The sequence below is a fragment of the Opisthorchis viverrini genome (genome assembly GCF_000715545.1).
Source record: "Opisthorchis viverrini unplaced genomic scaffold opera_v5_454, whole genome shotgun sequence".
NCBI classification, from domain to species: domain Eukaryota; kingdom Metazoa; phylum Platyhelminthes; class Trematoda; order Opisthorchiida; family Opisthorchiidae; genus Opisthorchis; species Opisthorchis viverrini.
In genome coordinates, this window is record NW_008752105.1 from 46,709 (window position 1) to 73,118 (window position 26,410).

Consider the following 26,410-nt stretch of genomic DNA (forward strand, 5'->3'; position numbering starts at 1 on the left):
CGAAACTGCAACAGCTATAACCACTGTACGACAAGTAAACGTTTCTTTAAGCTGATAATGATGATGATTATGATGATGTTGACCTTTCATTGCCTTTTTACTGCGGTGTAGCCTTTTGGTTATAAATCAGATAGCGCGCAAGTCCTGAACCGGAAGCTTGTTTTTGGTATTCAAAGCAGTTCATCCAACAGAAGATATCACCGCCGATTAGGTTCATTAATGCGGTTGTGTTCACTGGTTAATTCACAAAGTTCTGACTGGTAAGTGTGGAACCATGCGACGGTTCTGAACTTCCAAGTTGAGAAGCCTTTATCTCAGCTTGGAATTGCAAATGAGCACGAATAAAAAATGAGCTTTCACCGTCGTTGAAAACGATGTCCTTAATTTTGTGAGTCAGTAGCAGTTAGACGAGAAAGAGCTACTCAAGAAAATTTTTCGAAAGAAAGGTATTTATTGATACTGATACCCAGCGCCGTTCATTAGTTGATTGAAGAGAGGGATAGCTTTTGGGGCACATATGAGTGTTCTGGCGACATTTCGATCTGAAATTCAATGCAGTACGTCCTAGTGACAGGGGGGTTTCAAAGATCGCAGGCCTTTCAAAGAAGAGCAGTTATCTCAGTTGATTGGGGAAATTTTCAGCTCTTTTCTACGGAGCCCATGTGAAGAACTTTTCGTTCTACTTGGTGCAGATATTTTTCTGGAATTCCGGCCTCCCTGTGGAATGTGCAGGAAAATACAAGTACTGTTGAAATTCCAAATTGGCGTGTAACAACAACAAGTGTTATTTGGTAAAGCAATTCGGAATATTTTATTTGCCTCTTGTCTCCAACTAAGTTCATCATTGAAATTCCGTATGTTTTTAGAGCTCATATCATTATTGACTTTGGACAACTTAGCAAGACTAAACTAGCATAGATAATCCCTGTTTCGGTCGAAAAGTCGCCTGGTGTAAACAAGGCGTAGCGCAGTTTGTGGATTTTTCTCTTGAGTGGACCCAGCCCTTGCTGATGTTTATGGTAATCAGAGGTAACGTAATCTAACCGGATTGTAACACAACGCCAAGTACGATAGCAATTCGGCTTCATGAATTCTCTCGATCAACGAACTCGCTATCGACCGTGCTTTCTGTAAGTCGATTCCGTCGGCATGAAAGTTGGGCTCAGACTAAGTCATCAGAATGCAATTGGGTGAGTGGTCACTTGTTCCCAATCCCAAAATCTGTCTTCACACGCCTGGCTTTAAACTAAAATAAGCAAATGAATGGGAACTTTTCCAGATGCTTACGACGGTGAATGAATGGTCAACCAACGTTTTCTACACATGTTTCTGATAGTTCTCGCAACCAAAGGTAGTGACAGCAGATAAATATTGAGCTGAATGAGGATAAGATCAGCGAACCTTCACAAGAAACTCACAAATGTACTACTTATTCTGGATACAAACTATTTACTCCTTGGGTCGCTGTAATGTACGGTGGACTCTAGAATAAATTTGCTCAAGTGAACCTAATAGTGACTCAGTTTTGAAGGCATCTACTCCCGTCATTCCCGGAGAAGTTTATTCAGAACCGCAGAATAAACCTAGCTCAGGACACTCAACGGCCAAAAATAATGAGAAATGGTTCTTATCCACTTATTGCTCTTTTCTTCACTTCCAATCCCACTCAGTCAAATCAAAGCCAAACTTATCTCACTCTGTCAGTATGACTACAACCGAACGGCCTGTTCACCGTTTCGCCCTTAACCCCCGTTCAGAGTATCACACAGCAAACACTGATTCTAAATTCTATTTCTGATGATTTAGTTCACACTCCATCTTTACTTGAAGCACTTAACGTAGGATCCACGACGGTTTCAGACATCTTCAACTGCCATGTGAGTCATTACTTCGTATTTCCAAATTTCATCTTTTCAGCACCTTCCACAGTATTTCGAACTCTCATCTGATGATAATGTTCATTATCTAAATGAACCAACCGTGGTTTTTAACCAAATTCGACGAGCGACTGGGGAAGGTGATACTGCTTAATCAGTAGTGACTCTTTCGAATGCTGCGATTTGTATTAACAACTCTGTAGAGAATGAGAAGAGTCTTGGAGTAGACCATTCCAAAGCCATTGCTGCAGATGCGAGGTGCCTAAGAATAAACAGGCGTGTCGTTGTTCTTTTTAATATTGTCACGTCCATCACATCAGACTTGACAGTAGTATCCTCGAGGTTCTATCGTCATTATTTGGGGCCCTGTACCCAGTGCATCAGAAGTTGACTTCGCTATTCTGGTAGCGCAGGCCGTATTTGATTAGCTTGCCTGCTTTTTTGAATTAATTACAATAAAAAATTTCAATGTTCACTTGATAGTTGAGGATCTGGGTGCGCGGTGTTTTTGTGAAGCTGTGGTCATGCTGGAACAATGGCCGATTATTTCTCTGCGACTTTCATTAACTTATTGGTCTGGAGAAAAAACCTACGGCATGTGGGATAAACAAGCTACAATCACCAGGACCACGTGCAGTGACATAAATTGTCTGATCTATGAACTGGGAAAAGCTTCAGGGTAAAAACAGCCGGTATGTATAATTCACTACTAACTAACCTTAGTTCCCGTAACTTTCTTTCTTTTGCTTCTGCCAAACGCATTCGGCGTAGCCTAGACTCTTCCTCCAACCGAACGCCTTCTTCAAAGAAGGCATTCCTCTCTGCAATCCGTTCTTGTTCCTTCAGACATATCTGTTTCCGAATTTCCTCAGCATATTTCTTGTTCTTCTGGTCTGCTTCGGCCCGCTCCCGCTGATCGTTTTCCATTAGTTCTTTCTGTCGTCTGAAATCAATTATGCAAACAATCGGTTCACATTGAAATTTTTTCCGTAATCCAAACTGTCATAGATTCAATCAGTCTGGTGATAAGCCTCAAACACAAACCTCGACAACGATCGGTATCAGTAAACCGCCATTTACACGGAAATTCAACTCGGATGGATCAGTAAAACAGTTTCATCGGCACTGTGCTCTCGAAACGAAACAGATTAGTTATTCAGTTTGTTTCCAGCTCAAACACAACCTCGACAACGATCGGTATCAGTAAACCGCCATTTACACGGAAATTCAACTCGGATGGATCAGTAAAACAGTTTCATCGGCACTGTGCTCTCGAAACGAAACAGATTAGTTATTCAGTTTGTTTCCAGCGGGTCCATTGAAATATGCCTTCAACAGTGCATACTAATGGAAAACATCTTGAGTGAAAGCTATCATCAAGAAAGTTTGAAATCTTTCCACTTTAAGAATATACCCAAAAATCCTCTGTTTATTGTAGTTGAGCAGAATAACCAACACTCCAACGGGTGTGTGAAGAGTGCAGGTGAACTGGGTCGATAGCAGGGTATAAAAACGCAGTCACTAGGTGCACCGTAAACCTGAATGGACCCACTCTTTGAGGTGAGTATTTAACCTAGGGTACCCAAAATTACAAACTTTATTGGAGTTCATATATTGTAGCAGTTTCTGAACGCTGGTTGTGAGCAGACTTTTACGCTTTGCGGAGGGAGATGTCTTTTACCAAAGTGAAGCAAAACCGCAAGGATAACACGCCACTTTTCGTCTTAGCCTTTTTGAGAAGACCCACTCTGTTTGTTTCTTGAATAGCTAGTTTTCTCCGTGCAGAAACGTTATGTACATGGCTTTTAGTACTCTTAGTTAACTTTTATGAGTTCCTTTTCATGTGAGCATTCAGGGAACTATTCACAGGATTTCCGCAACCTCCTTAGCTGACCTGACACAAAACGGTTTAAAGGGCTCGGAGCCGACTTATCTTCCTACTGGATGCGGCAAAATTGAAGTGATTATGGGAAAATAATAGGTTCAGAACGCGCAGCCCCCTCTGGTCCTCACTGATTGGAAGTTTATAAAATTGGAACTGGACGATAAAAAGAAGAGAAAATCAATATAAATCAGGTTCTATGATTAACGCTGTGAAAAGGTGTTATGTAAAAATTGATCGGCTTGTAAGTGTGTCGGTCATGCGAACAGGCCACTGAGACACGTGTGCGAATGCCTCCTGAATGTACAGACTGGAGTACAAACGGCCTGAGTCGTAAGCACAGCTTGCTATTAGACGGATCTTGGTAACCATATAGGGCAATTTTGTGCCAGTAAACAAAAACTAGTCAAGCATTTCGACGCCAAAATTCGTCTCAGGATCAATCTTCTCGACTACATGCAATATAAGAAGTATGTCTACATGCTAAGGAGAGAGTATATAGAAGCCTTTGTCACTCACTTCAAAATTCTTTCAAACTCCATACGTTCTCGTCCAGCCTCAATGGCCAGTAAACNCTCTTCCGCCGGGCGATTCTCGCCCTCTTAAGTTCGTCCTCAGTCTCTTTCTTTTTCAGGGCATCTGCCCTCTCCTTCCGACGCCATTCCCGTTCCCTGGCTTCTGCAGCCCGCTTTGCTCTCAAAGCATCTCTTTCGGCAGCCTCATCAGAGGCTCTTTCTTGGAGTGCTCGTAGACGGGCGATTTCCAACTCCTTTTCCAACCGCACTTGTGCTTGTTCAGCTTCGTATGCAGCTTCCCGTTCCTACAGCGTAATAAAAATGAATTAGGGATTCATTTTCGTGGGAAGTGGCAAAAACCGTTAGTACACTATGTGGTGCCCTACATGACCACTGATCGTCCAAATCCAGGCGTTTTTAAGGTTGTAAATTAGTAATGCTTGCCGGATTTTCAGCACAAAAGGAAATCTCAAGTGAAAACCAGTAGCCGTTTCATCATCATCATCGTTGAGAGCATGACATCAGAGTTCACCACCGATGCTTCGCTGCCGTACAACCATGATTTATTTGAAAGCCATATTGTGAGGAAAACAATAAATGTGGACGGGGAAGTTACTTAGTGCTAGCTTACTAGGTTCCTACATCTCGAGACACTCATTCAGGCAATCTAGATAGAGTCTGGCAACAAGATCGCCACCGACATCGGTTGGCAGTCAGATCTTACAGCTTCTCCAACCAAGCACTTCGTCAACTGGTGTATTCATGGAATGGCACCAAGTTCAACATTCATCCACGCTGGATAGTTTGCAAATTTAGGATTTTGTCGATCATCTAGCTTTTTTCGTCGATTAAAGGCTGACCCCACGATCCAGATTGTCCGTGGTCCGAACTCATTCTAACCGTTTTGTTTGTTCCTGCTTATGCTCGGACAACCTGGCAGTGCTTCAGTACTCCGGAGTTGCACAGCCGTAGTGCGCTGAAGCGTCAGAATAAAACCGAGCAATAAAGGAGAAAAATACCGAATGTAAATGAACATTTGTAAAGGTTTCCTTTCTTATGATGGGACAGAGATCAGATAGTCTCACTTAGATGGAAAAATCTAGCTCGAAAAGCTTTTTCTATCATCGCATGCGCTAAGTTTGCTAACCCTGGAAATTGCTTCGCGTTAGCAATATTCACTGTGGCACGATCCGTTACGAAAACCGCCTACCCATCTTATGTCGTACGTTGAAACACGTTTTAGCCAGCTGCAACCGAGTATCATCTGTCAGGCTGGTTTCATACATGGGAATACATATAAAGTAACTAGGAATCTCCGGTTCAGTTAAATCCCGAATTTGAGTTTCAGTATTCGGTGACACTGCTGTCAGGACTGCATACATTTCTCAACGGACAACGCTGATATGAAAACACGCAAATTCTGACCACCAGTAGAAGAATCATTGAGTTCTTCAAAACTGAACTGTAATCGAACATATTGTCATTCGTTTCTATATTCATTGCCGAGTGTGGCTCGTTCAGTTTCATATCCTGTGGTACTCACTCAACATCGAATACGAGGCAATCGTAAAAATGTTCATTATCTATTCTTCACGAATCTTTGTGTGCATTAACGTTTTTCTGACGCAACGCAGTGCCGATAATTTACATGACGAACTATCTTGCAGTTTTCCGCAGCGTAGACTTACAGCTGCGACTCTGAGATACTGGTTCATTGCCAGTAGCATGCTTCACTTGAAACTCAGTTCACCTGCAAAACACGGCTGTGTACTGTAGGGTTGGTCAGTACACGAATTTCAATCGCTTCGCAGAACAATCTGAAATACAGTCTGATGAATCGGAGCAAAGCGAATTCAGTCCACCGGAATCCTGGAAACTGAACCGGCTTACATCTCCAAAGTGCTGAGATGCAGTGGATATCCTGAACGCATTACCAATGAAAAAGTAGTACAACAACCAGTCCGTCCGGCCAGCATGAGTGTGTGAAAGAAGCCTGTTTTGAGTGTGCGCTTTAAAAGTTTACACGCCCTCGCATTAGCTACTCTCAGATCCTGTTTCACTACTGACAGCAAGCTCCACTTAAAACTCAGAGCCAAGATGTCACTCCACACACAAAACATTGTTGTACACTCTATCCTTCAGTTGGACAGCAGAATGTATTTGGTGAACAACAAGGCAACTCAGGAAGAAAGTGTGAGAGCGCATTTCCTTCTTAGATGACCAGGTCCACCAGAATTGACACTGGCCAACACCCACGAAATGTTTGGAGTCATCTACCGGGCTCTGCGGACGTTGCTGAAGTCAATGTAATCGTGGAAGCTGTTGCATACGCCTACGCAATCCAATCTTGTGTCACCAGAGGCGCTTTGTGCGATCACTTAGCTTGTCTTGGCCCTGAAAACGACTAGTCACGTGTCGTTCAATCAGTTGAACTTATATCCGTTAGTTGGTAGCCCACATAACATTACTGGGCAAATCGTAACTCGCCTTGTAAATCTACGCTTATTTTGTTTACTTTTTTGACTGGAACCATCGAATAAGGATTGGCCTAGGGACGAGATTCCGAAGACGATTAGTCCGTTAATTATCTTTTTAATAACAAAATGAGGATATTCAAGTGATTGATGGTCACTGACCTACGTAGTTCCGAATTTTAAACAACTGAATCCCGGCTGAATCTCTTGTTTATGGTATGCGTCAATGAAAAGAGCTGCACACAGGCAACCTCAATTTCCAGTTGGTCCGATATTTAAGATATTGCAGTATTTTTTCTTGACAGAAACTCTTCACTAGGCTACCGAAAACTTCTTGACATACGTGTATCATTCTACAGGAATCTGGCAGCATATCCTAGCTGCCTGTGTGGAGAGAAGTGAATGAACAAAGATGGCACTGACTTTGCAGGTGATATCCATGTGGCACTGTGTCCACACAAGTTCGAAAATTTGTACAGCTTTACTTTAAGAGAAAAGGATTTATGCTCAATAGTCTATGCTGAGTCACAAAGAATCGTGTAAGGTTTTTGTGGATCTAAATTTTTTACAGCTTCAGAATAACTTTGTTGGCGGTTGTAGTACCCATACAAACTTTCAGCTTTGACCAAATCAGAGACAATTAGAATTTGAAATCCAGGTTAGGATAAGTAAGGCTGTTAGATAAAGTGCAAATATCGATGACATTATCATTCTTGTAGCATAGCTGGCAAGGATTTTGGATCTTAGCGTGGAGCACAACTGTGATATAATACGGTTGGATGGCTTGATGACAAAAAGACAACATTTCGAAAAAACAGCGTGCTTGGAGATAAGTGATATACACATCGAGCAGATAATGCTACACACTTTTACCAGCACAAAGTGTGGAAGAATTGTCGAACCTGCACAAACCGTATCTGTATTGTTCTCTGTGCGCTTGTAACGCCAACCGATTTGCATTGTACGTTTCTAACTCTTCCATCAGTCCATTCGTAATCTAACAGAATTTCATACACTTTATCGAAATAGATTCACTTTTTTGCAAATTCGCCAACAGCCCTGTATCCCTAGGCGACTTGCCAAACAAAACTACCCATAACCAATTGAAATAAACTTACAGCCTTCTGCCTTTGAATTTCTAAAATCTTCAGATCGAACAAACGATCCCTTTCTTTCTCCTCTTCTCGGTGCTTGCGCATGGCCTCGTTTGCCTCATTTAGGTCCATACGAATTTTGTTTTGCATTTGCCGTTTAACCTCTCGGTTTGCAATTTCTTTCATTAGTTCTTCGCTAATCCTCTGTTGCACCAGAGCGTTTTCTTGCTCATTTCGTTCGAGTTCCAGTAACCGATCCTGCCGATTTTGTTGAATCTGATTGAGGACTTCACAGGCTCCAAGCATCTCCTGTTGAAAAGTAAAGAACCAGAGGACTCAGTGATTGGTAATTATTTAGATGGTGATTAGTGGACTTGATGTGTATCCAAAATACTCTCACAGAGATGAAGTAATCTGGTTTATTGTATCACACTGTGAATAGCAGCATACTTGTGGTATGATTCTCTGCTGACTGCTTGAGTGACTATTGCTCGTCGGTTCCGCTACGCGTGATTCACATTCTCCGGGAACTTTAGTCGCAGGCGGCTTAATGTAAAACTATCTGGAATTGATACTCCAAGGTTATCACAACCTTTCTTAGACTTCATATACTGTGATGTCTCACTGATGTGATACATCATATACATATAGCAACGAGACGATATTTGATATGTGCCCAAAAAGGTCTTGGCTCACCATCGACAGAGGCTCAGCTGGAAGGTGATTCGGCTGAGTGCCAATTACAAAAGAGTAGGTTAGACCTCATCTTCATGCATTACTCACCGCCTATTGCGTCACTCCATGTATTGAAAATTATGAAAACTAAGATACTTCGATACCTGTTACCCAAATCTTTCAGCTATAGCACCCTTTTGATGCCTAAAAGCCATACTACCACAAGGAAGCACGGAGGCTGGGATACTTCTGGGTCGCCCAAGCCCACACAGGGGAATTCGAGAGGCAGAGGTCGGGTTCGAACTAAGGACCCTACGGTCAGTAACTCTGGGCTCTAACCACTGAACTTTCATGTCCTCTTCGACACGTGTAACAATTTAATACGGAGTTCTTCAAATTTCACAAGACGTAACATAAAGACCCACCTGTTCCTGTCTTTGTTTATCAATCTCCTCTTGAATACGGATAGCGTTTTGCCTTTCAAGTTCCATCATATTGTCCAATCTTAATTCCTCCTCATTCAACTCCTTTTGAATTTGTTTCTTCTCCAAAATCTGTTCATCACGGATTGCTTGTATTTTTGCGTTTAAAATCAATTCGTTCAAAGCCCGAATCTCATCTTCTTGATCCTGTCTTTGCTCCAAGGCCTTCTGCAGGAGAACTTCGGCTTGCTTCCGGGCTTCCTCTTCCAAATCTGTCAATTTTTCATTCTTCGTACGGGCCAAGTCATACTGGTGCATCTGTTCCTTTCGAGCCTGGGAAGCCGCCTGGTGCGGATAGAATATGCAGGAAACGGCAAGCACGCATTAATTATGGAAGCGCTTGTAATCTCCGAAAAATTGAGCCACATATGGAACTTCAGTCAGCGTAAAATTATCACCTAGTGAGTCTGAGAATGCACCGTGTGAAATATAAAACAATAGTTGCTGCCAGAGTAAGGGACAAGAATTTAGAGATTGGGACCAATTTTTACTCTGGTTCTCACCGAATCCTGCTGTATAAGCGATCCAAACGCTCAGCTTCTCTAACTCCCTCTTTATTAACTCAGGACTTGGCCAATCGCGCTTTCGCGTTGTAGTATTGCTGCTAGATTCGTAGATCAATTCATTCCTACCGATAATTTCATCGTCTGTTATAAAATTGAAGTTTTCAAAGACTGTTTAAGGACTAATCAAGAACGTGCAATGAAACAGCAAATTTCTTTCCAAGTCAAGCATAAAAATTCGGCCGCTGGGGAAATTTCCGATCATACGCACTGAGAATTTCTCAACTATCAGACGAGACCCCTTCTGCAATTCACGGAAGCAAATATGGTTCAAAATTCGCGAAATTTTGCTTTTATTTTTATTTTTTACCGCATATTCGTCAAAACTGGCTTTGTTGGATAAGACAAATTGGCCAAAAGGCACGACCCTTCAATCCGTTCTCACTGCCATTCATTTGTGCTTCACCAGCACACTGCGCAGTCATTATGACTGGTTTTGGATCGAACCGAAACGGGTCGTCACACATTTTAAAGAAGGAAATCTAAAGTTCTCGCTTTGTGTAATATTGACTGCTGCATACTAGACCCCAGCTGAAATGTAGAAGTGCGACACCATCATAGTATTGTTGTAAATTATCACTTTCACAACTTATTTTTAGGCGTGCGCAGCAATCTCTTGCACTGTTCAACTTGGCTCCACGGCAAACAAAGTTTATTTTGTGTGGTCCAAATTACCATCTTCCACATTGCTTGTAATATCCCGGACTTCTTAGATTAATAATAGCCAACAGGCAGGTTAAGGGTCGAAAGCTGGAAAACCACTGCAGAACTGCACGGATTATATATAATATGTGAAAATCAGGAAACAAAATGAAACCATTAAAGTGATAAGGTTACGCAGGTGCAAGTAGAATGAGACTGCTACTACCTTGCAAAGTTACCTGGGTATATGATTGAAGACGACGTGTTACTGCTGAGTTATTGGGTTGTAATGTGTTAATGAGCACAACTAAGGTTCGCGAACCTTTTTTAAAGCACTGATGAACACTTCATATTCGCCTCCCGGTAACATGTTTGTTTTCTTTTAAAAAACGTGGCGCAACTTCTTCGTTGTTTTTACCAGATCTATTGCAATGTTAAATGTGACCAGGTGCAACGGCGGTACCGAAATACGCATCTTTCAAGACGTAACGCTGATAATTTTGGTCCGTTCTAAGGGTATTCAATCTTGTGAACGGAAATGTTTTCTGTAACGTAGCACCTGCAGGCCAAACAGTTTAGCAGCTTTTGGATCCGTAAATTTGCGTTCAATACACATAGTGCCATACTTTGCATAAATGAAACTACTCATAAGATTGCTTAAAAAACGTCGACAGCCCACGACCGGTTTCGCCCTTCATGAGGCTCATCAGGTAAGCGCAGTCCACGAAATTCCGTTAACCTTGAACCCAGATTGGACTGTTTTCGAAAAATAAACTCGTTCGCTTATAAATTTGTTTTTGTGCGTGACTCAAGTGAGCCTCTTGTTTATGACGTTCTTTAAGTAGATGTTCTGTAAACAGGCCGCCTCAAATGGGTGCGTTTGTTGCCATTACCAGCAAACTCGACTGTGCTGGTCATTGCCGTCTTCCTGGATGGGGACCGCGAGACAGGCCATATCAGTGGTTAGAGACATTGTCAGACATGACCTAGTCGCGTTTTCAATGGTGCCGGTGCATCCAAGCCATTGCTTTTAATGCATAGCTCCATTCCCAATCCCCCACTTAACGGTCCATCTATCCACCTCCAGTGCTGTATTTACGCACTTATTTCCTTTGTGAAAATATACCGCGATATCTCGAACATCGTACGAACTGAAACAGAAGGCGGCCTGTGTGCAGCACATTTGGTCAAAGAACACCATACAGGAGAGATTCACTTGAATCTCCTGTAAAAACCAAATTGATTTGCAAATGAGTACACTAATACCTTACTCTTAACAGGCAGCACACTCAGAAGTCGATAATACTCGGCGTACTGAAAGCATTGTCAGTAGCGTGTAATTTTCAGGATAACAGTCGGATAAGGTTCTAGCATCAACTCAGAAATATTTGTGCGCGGAAATTTGTAGCCCGCCTCATCTGTGAGAAAATACGATCCAATAAACTATTGTAATCCATGATAGTATATGATTCGCTTGCTGTCAGCTAGAGACAAATGAATGAAGTCTGCAGCGAACAAACACTCAGCACAGGATATTTATTTTAACGTCAAGAGAGATGTTTATGGGAATTTACTAACTTCGAAATTCCGGTGTCCCAGGTTCATTCCTTACGCGTATCAGTGACCTCTATCTTGGAATAGTATTCTCAAAAAGTTTCCGGAAAGCCATTCCCGTCTAGTTGACAACAATTAGTGGTATCCTACAAGGTCCATCATTATGTATTCTATTGAATAACTATCAACCTTTACTGATTTTTCACGATATCTGACACACGCCGGTAGTTTTCTAATACAAAAAAGTCAAAACAAACTAACATGATTTTGAATTGTACCATGCTTTGATGTAGAACAAAAGGAGAGAGTGGAGAAACTTATTCAGTTGGTGGTTGGATTATTCACCGAGTTTGATCATTTTGTTTAAAAAGCCTCGTTATCATTCGAGGTGATATTGTGAGTGCGTTGTGATCGCGCTGTGGTCGCGCGTCAGCTTTTAGCCACTTCGCAAAGACGAAGTCACAAACTCAGTTAAATCAACCACTTGCGAGGTATACCGGAGAACTACAGGAAAAGTGAAAGACGGAGAAACTTCCAAGTGCTAGTATAAAGTGTTGATTGTCACACATTATTCAGAGTGGAGTGTTTTACGCCTTTCATCCATAGTGCCTGTAAATGTCCCAGAGTAATTCATTCTAAAAACATCTGAGCCTACGCAGAATAAATTTAAACCCAACAGGAGAGACAGAAGAGAAAGGAAATTTGGATATCCGAACGCTGTACGCACTCAACCACCTCCATAATACACTAGAGGTTCATTTTATCCCTTGTTTTCACTGGAAAAATACTACTAACTACCAGAATTAGGTCAGAATATCAGCCAAACTATTCAGAAACCCGGAAAGGATTGAACACGATCCTTCAAACAAGGGTCGAACCCAAAACCTATGCAGTTATTTTTTAGAGTGATGTAGAATAAGTCGAACCCCCGTTTTCGCTTAACATTGGCATTACTAGGCAGTAACATCGTTCATTAGAACATAAAGTAACGGGGACAAAAGATACGGGTACTATAAAGGCCTTCCCAATTTACCACTTTAACCTGAAGTTTTCTGCCAACCGATACGAAACAGCAAGCTGAATTGAACCAAAATCTGAAGTAAATGTGAAGTTATGAGTGGAACTTTCCACCTTGTGTTACAACAAACATACACTAAAATATAAAGCAAAATTTCACTTTACATTTAGTCATCCAAAGCTGAGTGATGACTAATCACTGGCAACTGTTAAGTTTCACTTTCCTGCTTTCTAGTATGAGGGCTACGCCGAACTGAGTCCTACAAGTTATTGTCCCTAACTCTGTTTTACTGATCAATTCAATTTTATATTGATAATCTGATTTTCTTTTGTCTGATTGTTGTCTCCGCTTTAGTGCCTAGTGACGGAAAAAGACTCGCTGACAAGGAACGCAGCAGCTTTATCGCAACGAGCAAGGTACGTACAAGGGTAAAGGTACAACGGCTTTGCGCTATATATTGGGATATCACTGGTTAACATTGGTCTTAGACTGTCTTACACTGTCCAGATTTGATCTAGAACTGTCTCGCACTATATGACTAGCTTTCACTGTAGTTGAGAATCTCAGTAGTTTTAGGGGTTTATTGAGATAATCTTTAAGAATCTGAACTTTCTGATGGATTTTATTCACGAATAATACGTGCATTTAACCGGTGGTCCGCTATGATTAGTATGACTCAGATTTGGATGGATTAAGAGAAACGAATTAGATGGCTGGTTTAACTTTGTTGTGCTTTAAAACCAGACCAGCTGGTTTGTTTGTAAACTAGAAGTATTTTTAAGGTGGAAGTTATCACTAAAGTGTTCATCATCCATACATCTTAAGGTCGATCATCCTGCAATTAGATTTCAGAAATCGAGAGCGTTGCTAGTGAGTTCTTCAACCATATCTTTTATAACTTGTAACATGCGAGGTTGTCAACTGTGCTTAGTTTAAGAATACGCTGTCTTTCATTGTTGTTCACCAGTAGCCAAAACCTTGTAAACCACTATTATGCCATATATAAATTAGCCTAAAAGTTTATCATTCCGTTATTTACCAAGATTCCGCACCCTACCTTTAAACTATTGAACACACTGTTCCTGTACTTGAAAGTTCGAACTCGATATAGATATAGGTATAAAATATAAGATGTATAATAACGATAAAGACCTTGAAAAGTGTAGATCTGAGTACTGATATCTAGAGCAATAAACGTTTTTGGACCTTTCTGTTAAACCCAGCCCAACCCTCAGGAAAAGAGGGAAAAGCTATGATCACCCACAAATTCTACATTTTAGTCTTGAAGATGAGCGAATGAGTGTTCAATTGATATTGTTTATGTATTTTAGCCACCTAATCAGAATTACCTCTTGAGACAACTCACCATAATCATCTACTTTTTTCATGGTTTCATGAATTTCGGGGTTTTGAATTTTGTCATCACTTTGTATGGTTCTTCATCTTGATTTCAGTGAGCACATAAAATTGTACAGATTAGGTTTCTTCTGATGCCTTGGCAATTTTTATAATTCAGTCTATTGGCAATTTGCAGGTGCACTACTCTGATCTGTGTGATAGAATGATTGCCATTCGGTTAACATGGGAATATAAAAGCATTCAATTTGCTTTAGTTGAACGGCTGTATAGCTAACATCAGTTTGACTGCTGTTACGTTCACCAATATTGTGCTTGTTCTTTTGCCAAAGTGGATATTTCATCCTACCCAAAACTCGTGACTAATCCGGGCGCTGTAATGGCTACATAAAATCTGCTTTTTCAAGCAGTTATTACGTCGACGGTGACCGATTAATCTGTACAGGAAACTTTAAGGTCTCCTCCGCACTGTGCTTTCTATCAGATATGACTATGGTAGTCTTCAAAACAGCCGGTTCTTCCTTCGGAATCATAAAATCATTTGAGTTAAGAGTTAGCAATTTTAGGTCTAGATACAATTAATCAGAAAATTTGTAGCTCTTGTTGTTATTACTATTGCAGCTGGTGACGAAGCGTTTGAAAACAGATTGCTAAACTTTGTAAAAGAATCAACAGCTACCTGAGCTAACACCAAACTGTGAACCCTTCGTAGACAAGTAATAATCGCCCAAAACAAAGCAATGTATGCGATTTCTTTGGGCAGACACATTATAATAAAATGTTTCATCTTCTCATCCAACAAACAATGAGTAGTATATGCAGTGATGTGTTGCATTTCCTTCTGAACCACCTAATGGAAATGTAGAAATCCGGCCATGACCTATGTTTTCTCCTACTGCCTTTTCAGGCACGGGTCTTAGAATTGTGTAGGCTAAAGGTAGCAGTGGTTTGTTTTTAGCTCTGGTTTGCCCTGCTAATATTAATTACAGTGTCAGGAGGCAGAAAACTGATAGTAGTCTGTACTTATTATTGCCTCATAGATCAATGTTTCACGATAAAACCATAAATTTTCATTCACTCCCGAGCTGTTTGCTTTGACCAAAGTCATTTTTATCACCCTCCGTGTTTTCAAACCTGACGACGTAGGTCAGGACATAGTGTGTAACTTGTCATGCATAGGGGCAATACGCCCCCTCATGCCACCTCATACATGTACTGTCAATCAGGTTAAGGAGAGTAGATGAAACGGCCGAAAGCTAGAGAAATACTCGTCCGCACCTTGAGGGAGCTGATTGGCTAAGGTGTCAGCTTAATGATCTAAAGGTCTCCAGTTCGAACTCAATTCATAATTTTCAGCTGCTCTTTTCTGGGATCGGGTATCCTGAAAGTATCGCGGCCCTCGAACTCCCCTATATTACGGAGGGCGGTGTGCACCAAAAAGTAATCACAACTGTTTCAGAGTAAACATTAGGTCCATCATTGTCCGCCTACACCCAGGAGTATGCAGAACAATGTTCAAGGGGAAATCAGTTTTGTTTGAATCTGGTTTAAAGTACCATTAGCCGTTCGATTGTGTGGGATTTGAGTTTTTATCTGACTGCGAAAATTGGAGTATTTACTTAGTGCAAATAGAGAAACTACATTGAAAATACACTAGAGAGCATTTCGAAGACTTCTGCTCGGCAAAAATATCCCAGCCTTCTGGGGCGGATTAGGCACAACAAAGAATACCTTGAACTGCTGCTCTTTCCGGAGATAAGGACAACCAAATTGTTCCACCGTCACATCAACAACGCAGGGATTAAGATTTGGGCAGCCGTTATTATTATACGTATTATCTTATTCTCAGAAACTCAACGAACGTAGATGGAACATTCCAGGGCGCGAAATCATCAGTGTGTAGCCAGGCTCCGAGGCCTGAGTGTGTTTGTCAGCTGTCCGGAACATTAGCGATGAAGCCGGGATCACAAGGACCTAATCGAAACCGAAGAATTAATGTCTGCACAATAAGACCTAAGCGTGGCAGAACTGGGAAGGCACTAGCTAGCGGCTGAAGACCCAGAAGACCTGAAACAGGTTTCGAAGAGCTCCGACGAACTCGCTCGAGCACCTTTTCGGAAATTCAGCATCACTCTAGTCAGATAACGATTTGAAGATAATAGGCGGAATTAATGTCATGGATTTTTTGTCTTTTAATTAAGTTACCCTTCATTCTCTTAAGTTAGTATATACTCGGTATAATCGTCATTAGTTCAAGTGTTTTACGACTTCTGTATCTTTTTTCTCACATCGAAAACCAGCCATATTGTTTTAGAAAATCTCCTAAGAGTTGTTACTCCTGAATTTCTCTCGGTTTTGGGCCGCAGGTCAAAATTCGTGTCACGTACCGCTTACCAAATTATGGAAGAAGGATTCCGAAATAATTTCTGAGTACAAGAAACTTACGGCGTTTGCTTCGTTCAGCTCTTTCGCTCTCCTTGCCGCTTCCTTTTCATCTGCTTCAGTGATGATTTTCGCTTTTTGCGTCAATTCGTCATATTTGTCCTTCGTGAGAATGATCGATTTTGCGTTTGGTTCATCCGATGGGACTCTAAAAAGGTATGATACCGTGGAGATCCTTACATGAGCTCACGGATAAGGTCAGAAGCAACATGTCTTATGCGCTTATTCTTCAAAAATATGCGCTCCCGTTCGCATTCTTGCTTCGAAAGGGAAGGACGTGATACAATTATTTCGGGTTCCTGCTCTTCGCTGCCACAGATCCACCCACTTCGATTGTTCTTAATGTGTCTGTTTATTCTTATTTGTTAGGATTATCCCACCTGTTTATCTTTAAGACGTTGCGGATCTCCAAACAGGCCCTCATCCACAACAGATTTCTTGTCAACAGTTCGATAATTTGAGGCCTTTGTTTTCTTTGAGCTCAATGACCCCGAAGAGTTGTGGCTAGTTGCATGACTTTTGGCGCTGTGGACACTACTTGAAGGCTGGAGTCTTTATGAAAATCGTAACGGAACGCACCATCCTGTACCGCCAAATTTCTATGCCAACCAGATTTTGATTCAGTAAAACTGACAACAGTTCATCCTGGTGGCTTCCAACCACCGGGAAAATAGTCACTGGATCGTCAAGATTGTTTGACATGGTACTCGCGGACCCAGACCTGATGCGTGGCAATTTGGAAGGGTTCAGTTCTCTGCTGAATCACGAGAGACCGTGTGCTCGGATAAGTGGCACTACGTAGCAGGTAGATATTTGAAGTCATCACTTGAAACACCTAGAGCCACCGCGTCCATTCCAGATCCCCGTTATCAAATAGGTCAATTTTTGCGTCTCACCTGCTTATTTAAACAGCGCGTCGAGTGATTTTGTGTGGCTTCACGAATGCGGTGGTGTGCTTTGAGTGGAGTACGACATTGGTCATTTTAGCCACACCTTTTGTCCGAAGACAAAAAACATATCAGCTCCAATTTTCCAAGTTGTTGTAGTGATTGACGGCACGCACTGTACTAGTGAGTGATTCTACTCAGACCATATGAGTATTACTATGTGAGCAAAAGCTGTTCACCTTTCTTATGACGAATGGTACGAGGAATGTGTGACTTCTAACCGTCTTCCCAACCCGTTCAGGTTGCTCAGGTACATGATGGGCGGGGGGACCAAATTAAGACATCCGTGATGGATACTAATAATTGTCATTATAATAATATTAACAGGCTTATATTCCAGCTTGTAGGAAACATGCCAATTGAGGTATAATCGGATCAGGGGTGTGGGCTGTCAAGGCTGTTCAACTGTGACATGATGGTGTGCTGCTTTCAGGCACATCTAAATCATTAAGAAGCACGTACATTCTGTGAACAGAATGTACAGAATACTAACGCCAAAAGTAGTTGATACATATTCTACAGTATGGCCTGTTTGGATGCCGCATCTGAGTAACTTTTCAGCGAATGATAACCACGTATATTTCTTAATGATTTGAAAATTCCACAAAAAATAACAGCGGCTGTGCCTCGTATCTAAGTTTCCACTGGTTATTCACGGGTCGCACGTGCGCCATTTGCACTCAGCGTGCGATGGTTCACTTCGGAAGTGCCACATCATTTTACTGAACACAGTCGTGCGTTGCTTGTTGGTCTTTTCGCCGAGCTTGGCTGTTTCGTCACCAATCTAGGTGACATCGTAAGTGCGGGGTTGACGACGATGTCACCACGATTGGTGATGAAACGTTTGCAATCTAACTTCCGAGCCCGGAGGATAGATCGACAGCAATTCGGCGCACCCAAGCTTATTATATTTCACGACATTGCCAATAGGCGTCCGTCTGGGAGGACGTGTTCGCTTCGCCAATATCATGGAACATACTAACCAGAAGATCTTTCCTCGCTCTGGCAACTCATGCGTGAATATAACATGCACACCAATTACAACCTTGGCCTGAGAGGCATTCGACAACTGATGGGAATTCGCTGGCCTATGGGTTGGGTTATCATATATAGGTAAGATCTCATAGTGCGTGACGTGCATAGGTGCGGGCCTAGCTGTGAATAGAAGCCGCTAAGGTAAGCCGCAACGCATTCAGCAATAATGAATGGGGGTCATCGGCGGCTATGTCCTCTGGCTGTTCGTTGTGCTTTCTGAAATACTTGAGCCTACCGACGTTACGCATTCCACCTGAAAATGTCTCACTCCAGAATTGTTGCAACTAGCGTGCAAATTTCTGGGGAATCTTGCACTGTCCTCCGAGCCAGTGCACGTGATACCGGCGGAGACCATGAAGTTTACTTTGGCTAATCAAATGAAGTGGAGTGGTACAAAATTATTCAAGCAAAGTGGGGCGATTGCGGAGTCTATCCAGCGTCGATGTACACCATATATTTGAGTCGAAGGCCGTCATTTGCGCATGCTGGGAATTTCTTCTCCTTATCAACTCCGCTTACGTTTGAGGTGGAACAACCTATCAACTCAGTTGCCACAGGTTACCGAATTTCAGAATTTTTTTCAGTTTTAGCTTATATGAACCGGTTTCATCATTGAAATATTTGTACGTCTCGTATCTAATTGTTCGTATTCTTTGTTTTCGGCCATTTCCATTAACTTATCATGCGATAACAACAGTTACTTGGCCTTGCCCTCTCACCCGTTTTGTTCCCGGCCTACCTTTCCAAATTTGACTGGCTTGATCATACACTATTTGGGAATAATATCCTCATTGTTGGCGTCCGACAACTTCACCACCTGTGTAATAACACGATTTTCTCCACAATTCAATCAGTTTTACGACAGCTCCATGACGTCACAAAGGAGAGAAAGCCCACTGCTATGACCAGGCAAACTAACCCAGTGCACTCACTGACGCTTTTGCGGAGGCGAAGGTACAAAATTAAATGGGGTTCTTTTGTAAATATTTAGCACTCATCTCAACAGTAGCTTGACGATTACCCTTCGTTGCCCTGCGTCATCAAAGTTTCAGGGCAAATACCGTCTTCTTCGAGTATTCAGATCCTTTTTCATTCTTCTCTATGTATCAGGATAACAAGCAAACCAGCGTGTAAAACCAAACAGCTCAATCGTTTGCTCCACTTGTCTGATTTGATAAACCAGCTCATTTCTCAAATACACCATGCCGTGTACATGGTGGACAAGCTAAATTCACTACTCACAGGACCATAAGGCATCCGTGAGATAAAGTTCTTGAGCCCGCAGACAGTGAATGGCGGCACCAACAGTATGCCTTGCCGATGACTACTTTTTCTTAAATTTCGCCTTCGAAATCCATTCAAACTGGCGCTTTCCACGGCTAATATATACTCAATATGATCATCTGTAATATGTTTCCAATTTTTCTCTCCCATGACCGTTTGAGCATTATACAACTGGACTGCTCCCTCCCGTGCAAAAATATTGACAAGACACCCAATGCTAACAGTACACAACACCTTACCGATTGAAAGCACGGTGGTCTTGAAAAACGAAATTTCTTACTCTCGACGAACGGTAAGACATCCAAGCGAAGTCTTACCACACGCTCGCGCACTACCGTAGCATATAGTCCCGAAGGAGTCCGAAGATCGGCACCTATGAGACAGTTACCTGGCATTGGGCGGCCGTACCATCGCAGCTCACCGTCAAATACCACATATTTTGCCCATCAAGGTCAGGCCGAACGGAACTCATGCTCTTGAAAAAGGGCTGAGTACGATCCAGATGGCTCTTGATGACGTCCCGAGTGTAGATGTAATAAAGCCCCCTCCATCACGCATTCCTATACATGCCATTTGAACTTTACGATGCGGCACCAGACTTTAAAAGCTTTCTCAAACAAAAAATAGGCTTTGTGCGCCCAATCGTTAATGACCTTGCAGTAATGAATTTGCTAGAAGGGGAACACGCGATATAGTCGATTACCTGTAATCCCGACTAGCAAATTTTTCACAGTATACGAAACCGGTCAGCCATCCAGCGCTCCCCAATTATGACAGAATCGCCTATAAAAGCCACACGTATTCCCGAAAAAGAGAACATGGTGTCAAACATTTTCACGAGTGTCAGGTGCCAGCTCAGATACGAACAGTTATGGCACCATCACCGCGGCCCAGAGGGCCAAAATTTCCTGTTGCTTTTATTCACTTATCATTTCAAGAAGTTGACCAACCGTTGTAAAATTCCAGTGGCGTCATTGTTGGGCATTCTGGCAACACTTTGCATGGAGCAACCTATCCCTGAATTTAAGCCACAGTCAACCAGATCCGGTGCGGTATGCGGAGAATCATACGTGTGTGGACTCTTTGACAACAATAGGCTAAATTCAACTGCAATTTGTTTCTTTTTGGTCATTCCTTGCCCACTCGTGGCTCCTGTCCACATGGACCCAGCAGGGCGGTTACTCCATCAAACGGTATGGTCTGGTGCCTGGTCACTATCGACCAAAGACTCCTTCTGCCTGAAGACGGCCATTGGTTCCGAGGCTGTTATCCGAGTATTTGAGAACATCGTGGTCCTGCCTACAGCGTTCTAAACGCAGTCACGCCGATAGAGGTTCACAGCCCGAGGTTACTCTGTTCTCACAAACTCGTAACACATTGTGCCCTAGTCACAAATGTACTATAGCCTGCGATGTTATGCATGCGCGGATATTTTTCGCAAATTTTCGCACACTTTTGCTATGCACTTTGAGTTCAAATACCGCAGCATAGGCCCGATTTCGTTCTCCTCGGTCTGGTCCATCGTTGCTCCTCCTGTGCTCCCGAAGATGACCTATTCCCAATATGGACCATTGAGCAACTCTACTCTAGCCATCACGTCACCCATTTCCCGTTGGTGCGTAATTTCAACGCTCGAAGGCCCCCCTTGATAGAGCTCCAGCGTGTCGGATCTTCTGCCATTGGGCCGGAAATACCACGCCTCAAACGTGGATTCAAAACTTACACAGTACAGGCCTTTCAGGAAAACAGACATCAAAACAAACATCGCCCGGAAAACCAGAAATCCGCTGTTTAAGTACATGAGACTGAGGCCGTTGAAATAACCCAACGGCCGTCCCTCAGAAGGACAGGAACGTCAAACCCACGGGGGACAAAACAGTGGTATCTGCAGTCTAAAGAGAACATTGTGCAGGTCTCTATTCGGCCCCAGCTTACTCGTCAAATCCAAGCTTGCCAAGACGTAACTGCGGAAACACCTAACTGAGAGGGTCCTAACGGCATAGAACATTCGCCAACTCTTGCAAAATATAGGGCCATTCTGTGCTTAGGAGCCAAACGATGTCCATCCAAGGATCCTGAAGCAAACGTTGTTTACACCGGTAAACCAATTTTATCTGGTCAGTCGCTTGACGGAGGCCCCCTTTCCCCTGCTTGAAGGATGGCCGTTGTTAACGCTGCCCAATGAACCACACACCCCAGCCGAAAGATCTCAAATTCGACGTCTGTCACGGGGCTGTCCAAAAACTGAAGCACGTCAGGCCAATGATGGCACGGCACTGCCGTACTCAGTTTGATAGCACACCCGCAACTGTTCCATTCATCCTCCCAAACGAGCCCACTTGCCTATGCGAGTCATTGACCCCAACCACCATCACGAAATTCATCCCAACCTAGGGATGATGTATCACTCTGTGAATCGGTGGCCCGTGTTTTATTGCGCAGCTTCAAGGTCATTGGTAGGTCAGTTAGTAGTTACCCTTATGAATTTTTCCCGGTCGCGGTTTTACGCCTTTTTTCATGTCGAAAATTATGTTCAATTGAACTCCGTGGTTGTTAATCACGGTCAACCACTCCATCCCTTCAAGTTGCCTTTGCAACTTTTGGCTCAAGGTTATCTATTGGGAGAAATTTGAACGGAAATCCAGCTAACCCGAAATTGAAAACCTCGACGACGATTAAATAACAAGAGAAATGCAATTCACAGTAGAAATGTTGCAAAGAATACGATTGAGAAAAAACACCTCACCTGCTAAAAGCCCAGAACCAAAGATTTCTTGCATTTCATGGATGACTCGACTGTATCATTTTTCCGCGAAACCCGTGAGAATAAACTGCTTCTGAAAGCCCTAATAGCAGGTTTCACCCACGAAGAATACGAAGAAACAAGTTTGAATGGCAGCTGCTAACTTCACTTAGGAAATAGACAAAGGCCTGTCCCCGGTCCAAACTCAGCATAAATCCGCTATCCACGCCGCCTCAGAAGATCCATAAACGCACATGGATAAAAAGTCTGGCTCTTTTGCTTGACCACCTGACCATTCTCTGCTCAAGTTGTTGGCGTATTTGTGCCTGGTTCAACCGACTCAAATACTGCTGTACCAAACATGGTATTTCCATTAGGCGACTAAGCTGTCAAGTGCTCTTACGGTTCATCATCACCCCCGAACAACACAGGAAAACACTCAAAGTTGCTGGAACCCAGTGAGTCATCTCTAGCAGCTGAAAAAGTAGAGGAGAATGAGAACTGGCATTAGGCTTCTTCCATCATGAGTGTCAATCCAAACCCCAATAACTCGACCGGACTTTCAAGACAACCTTGTGTACCACACGCTAGCAGATTCCGACTTCTGACCCGGTTTTAGCATGACGAAGGGCGTACAAGCATTTCTGGCGGCAGCTTGTATTATATATCAAACTTCTGTGTGGTGCATTTACTCAGATATAATCTTGAGCGATTATATCAAACGCCCTGATACAATCCCTAATGATAAAGAATCAAAATAAACAGCATGTTGTTTCCCACTCAGATTACTCAAACTGACTCGTCCGGATAGGCTGTCAACTACCTCCTTGAGTACATTGAACGGAAGTACATCCAGCAGCTCATGGACAGCCACGGCCTTCCGACCGCTAGGGTAGCCCGTCTTTGCCCGTCATTGGTCTAGGCATCATCAGTGTTGTCATGACGTCCACCAATCTGTTGTACCAGACTCTAGTGGAATGGCAACTACACTATGCGACAGACTGTACATAGCCAAGCAATACTTTGTCTTACACCCAACCGATAGTAAATTCGTTCAAATGGTACACGATAACACCTCCCAATCGAAACATTTTGCATGCAAACACAACTCAGCTTCTTTGAACGCTCCACAATTTCCCAAATGCCGGTCACAGAGAGCACTCAAATTTCGTTGAATGCCCCGGGCTGCCATACGAAAACTCAGGCCACCCCCGCAAAAATGCTGAGCAGATGGACAGACATCAGACTTTTAGATAAAACCTCATCGTGATCGCATAAACGCGGTTATTCTTCCCTTGTCCAAGGACATGTGAGATTCAAAAAGCCAAATCTCAGGATTTTCGCCTATGGAGCGCGACGGGCAAAACAAGGATTGGAGGACCCGCACTATATTACCACAGCACTATCCCTCCATACAAGTAGCAGATATCATCTTTTGTATGTTCTGCTTTACCAGTTGAGAAGTGGCTTTGTTGCAGTCCCATACCGCCCTACAAAAAACACATTTCCGGACGACCTTATGTTAGCAACTCTTCTGACCGCAAGCAGTCTAGATTGATCCCACCTGTTGCTCATCGAGAGCCCCAACGTTCTTCTACTCCCAGATCAAGCACCAAGCAGGCTACTAGAACGAATCCACTCACTGCCGCTATTCAACCATGTGACGGAATCCACTCACTGACCAGGTTTTAATACCCCACCCTCTCTCTACCTAGTGCTGGTGAACGAGGAACATATGGCGAAAGAGCGCTCGTGTATAATTTACACTCGGCTGCAGCGGCCCTGTAGCCTTTGACGATTTCTACGTCATCACAGCATCGTCATCGTCGGCAACTCAGACCTTTGGCTGGGATCGAAGTCAATCCTATAGCACTACAGGGGCCGGTACGGGCTAGCAACTGGTACTTCATTCAAACGCTGCCAACAAAAGATTTCTTTCGTCCGTCTTCCGGCGCTTGTGACCAGCTTCGTGTCCCAGACAATTTTCCATAACCTTGCTGACCCAAACATCAATAGCAGGAAAAATAAGTAAACGATGAAATGTGACTTTGCTTGAGAACAACACAAAACAAGCCGAATTAATTACGTTGCTCTTGGGAACCAATACGACAAGAGGTGTTTAAAATTTTAGCTTACCACAGTTTGAAGAAAGCCCAATACTCGTGCCCAAACAGGCCAATAGATTGGGGAATGTCAAGCAGAGCATACCTCCTCTTCACTCGGAGGACAGTCTAACGAACTGCTTGGAGAAGGCGGCAAAACGCTTAACAAACCAATTCAAATCTGTATCTTTCTTAATCTACACGGCACTGCTTAGTTCACATAAAAATTGTATACCTTAATGGTAGTGGAGCACAAACCTTAGGATCACAGCAGATATCGACGATATACGCTTCGGAGCGCTGTCCTCCTTGGCCAAAGAATTAGCCATACCGTCAATTCGGCACTTCAGAAACCTCCTTGACCCATCAATGGCAACTATACAGTAAAAGCAAGGGGTTGTGAAGCCAATCTTTGAAGGCACGGTGGATGGCAAGATCCAGCTAACTGCTGAACAATCACATTCCTACCATTGCTCTGCAAAGTGAAATCCATCATGGTTGATCAATCACAAACATTCTTGGGGTCACACAAAATGCCATTTTTAAAACATCCTCGGCTGTGACATAGGAGGGTCTTTTTATGAATTCGCTCACGAGATGAAACTGAAACAAAAAACTAGACGTAAAAACTGACGTGAACGTCATTAACCTGGACTCCCTTAAAGTGTCTGATAGGGTACAACTCTAAGTCCCACTGGTAGAATCGGCTGCTCCTGAGGTTTCAGTACTCACTACTGTAATATATAAAACTCGCAAGGCCAGCAAATGGTAACAGAATGATCAGAACAATATCAGACCCTAAATTCATTCACTGTAACATACCATAAGGTTTACTGCTGGGCCTACTACCATCGCCTAACTTCATAAATAATCTGTCTACCACCACGTCATAGTCGTAAAATCGTTCTATGTTGAAATCAAAAGCTAGAGGAGCAACTGGTTGACTGTCGACAACTTCAAAAGGACTTCTTGGTGGCCTATTTATAATCCGCAGGTAAACATCTGCCAGTAAGTGTCGAGAAATGTCACATTTCCCCTCAAATATCAAACCTTTCAAGGTTACTTCCTTGGCTACCACCAGTTGCGAGCTGTTGCCACCAAGATAGGCCTGGAAGTATTCGTTGAGTAGGTTTTGAGTAACTCAGCTTAAACACCCAAGACTGATAACGTTGCCAGCAGCACACTTTAGGGTCATTTGACTTTACTTTAATCACCCCGCTGCTATATGTATAGAACAGAACTTACGTAGAGTACTTGGCTGGAACATGTAGCAAGGTCTTTAGCACTTCCAAGGGTTTCGGAACGCTACCTTTGTGGAACGGCTCGCCGTCCTGTGTCACATAGTAGGCTGTGAAGAAATAAACTCATGTTCCAGTTACTTACCTCTTCCAATTACCTTACTTAATTGCAGCTATTAATAACGTCGACAATAAACTGTCAAAATCATTTTATGAAGCTGGAACACCAATATGGCTGGTTATACTGCTCCAGGAGCTTTTTTTCGCACACCTTAAATTATCTCAACTAGAAAGTTACCTCTGCCTGACCTCTCACTTTGTTTAAACAAATGTTTGACGCACAACTAGGCAAGCTACGTTTCTCAACCCAATATTAGCTTCCTCAGCTGAATTCACCAGTTCCATCATCATCATCATCATCAATGACAGCGACATCAGTGTTGGCACTGATGCTTCACTGCCGTACAACCATAAAGTTCGTTTAGTT

The 26,410-nt window shown here is 42.8% G+C and overlaps 2 protein-coding genes across 2 annotated transcripts; one reads left to right on the forward strand and one right to left on the reverse strand.

The window, feature by feature from the left end:
* Window positions 1–446: 446 nt before the first annotated feature.
* On the reverse strand, window positions 447–17,118 carry T265_11094 (hypothetical protein; the record flags this gene model as incomplete). Its single annotated transcript, XM_009177656.1, has 6 exons — window positions 447–717; window positions 2,596–2,876; window positions 4,304–4,579; window positions 7,867–8,151; window positions 8,943–9,284; window positions 16,578–17,118. The coding sequence occupies 5 exons, from the start codon at window positions 9,255–9,257 to the stop codon at window positions 639–641; spliced, it is 1,236 nt and encodes a 411-aa protein (XP_009175920.1).
* T265_11093 (hypothetical protein) lies at window positions 4,730–8,855 on the forward strand (the record flags this gene model as incomplete). The annotated part of the gene is made up of 4 exons (XM_009177657.1): window positions 4,730–4,885; window positions 4,909–5,028; window positions 6,417–6,465; window positions 8,494–8,855. The coding sequence occupies 4 exons, from the start codon at window positions 4,790–4,792 to the stop codon at window positions 8,853–8,855; spliced, it is 627 nt and encodes a 208-aa protein (XP_009175921.1).
* Window positions 17,119–26,410: the final 9,292 nt, after the last annotated feature.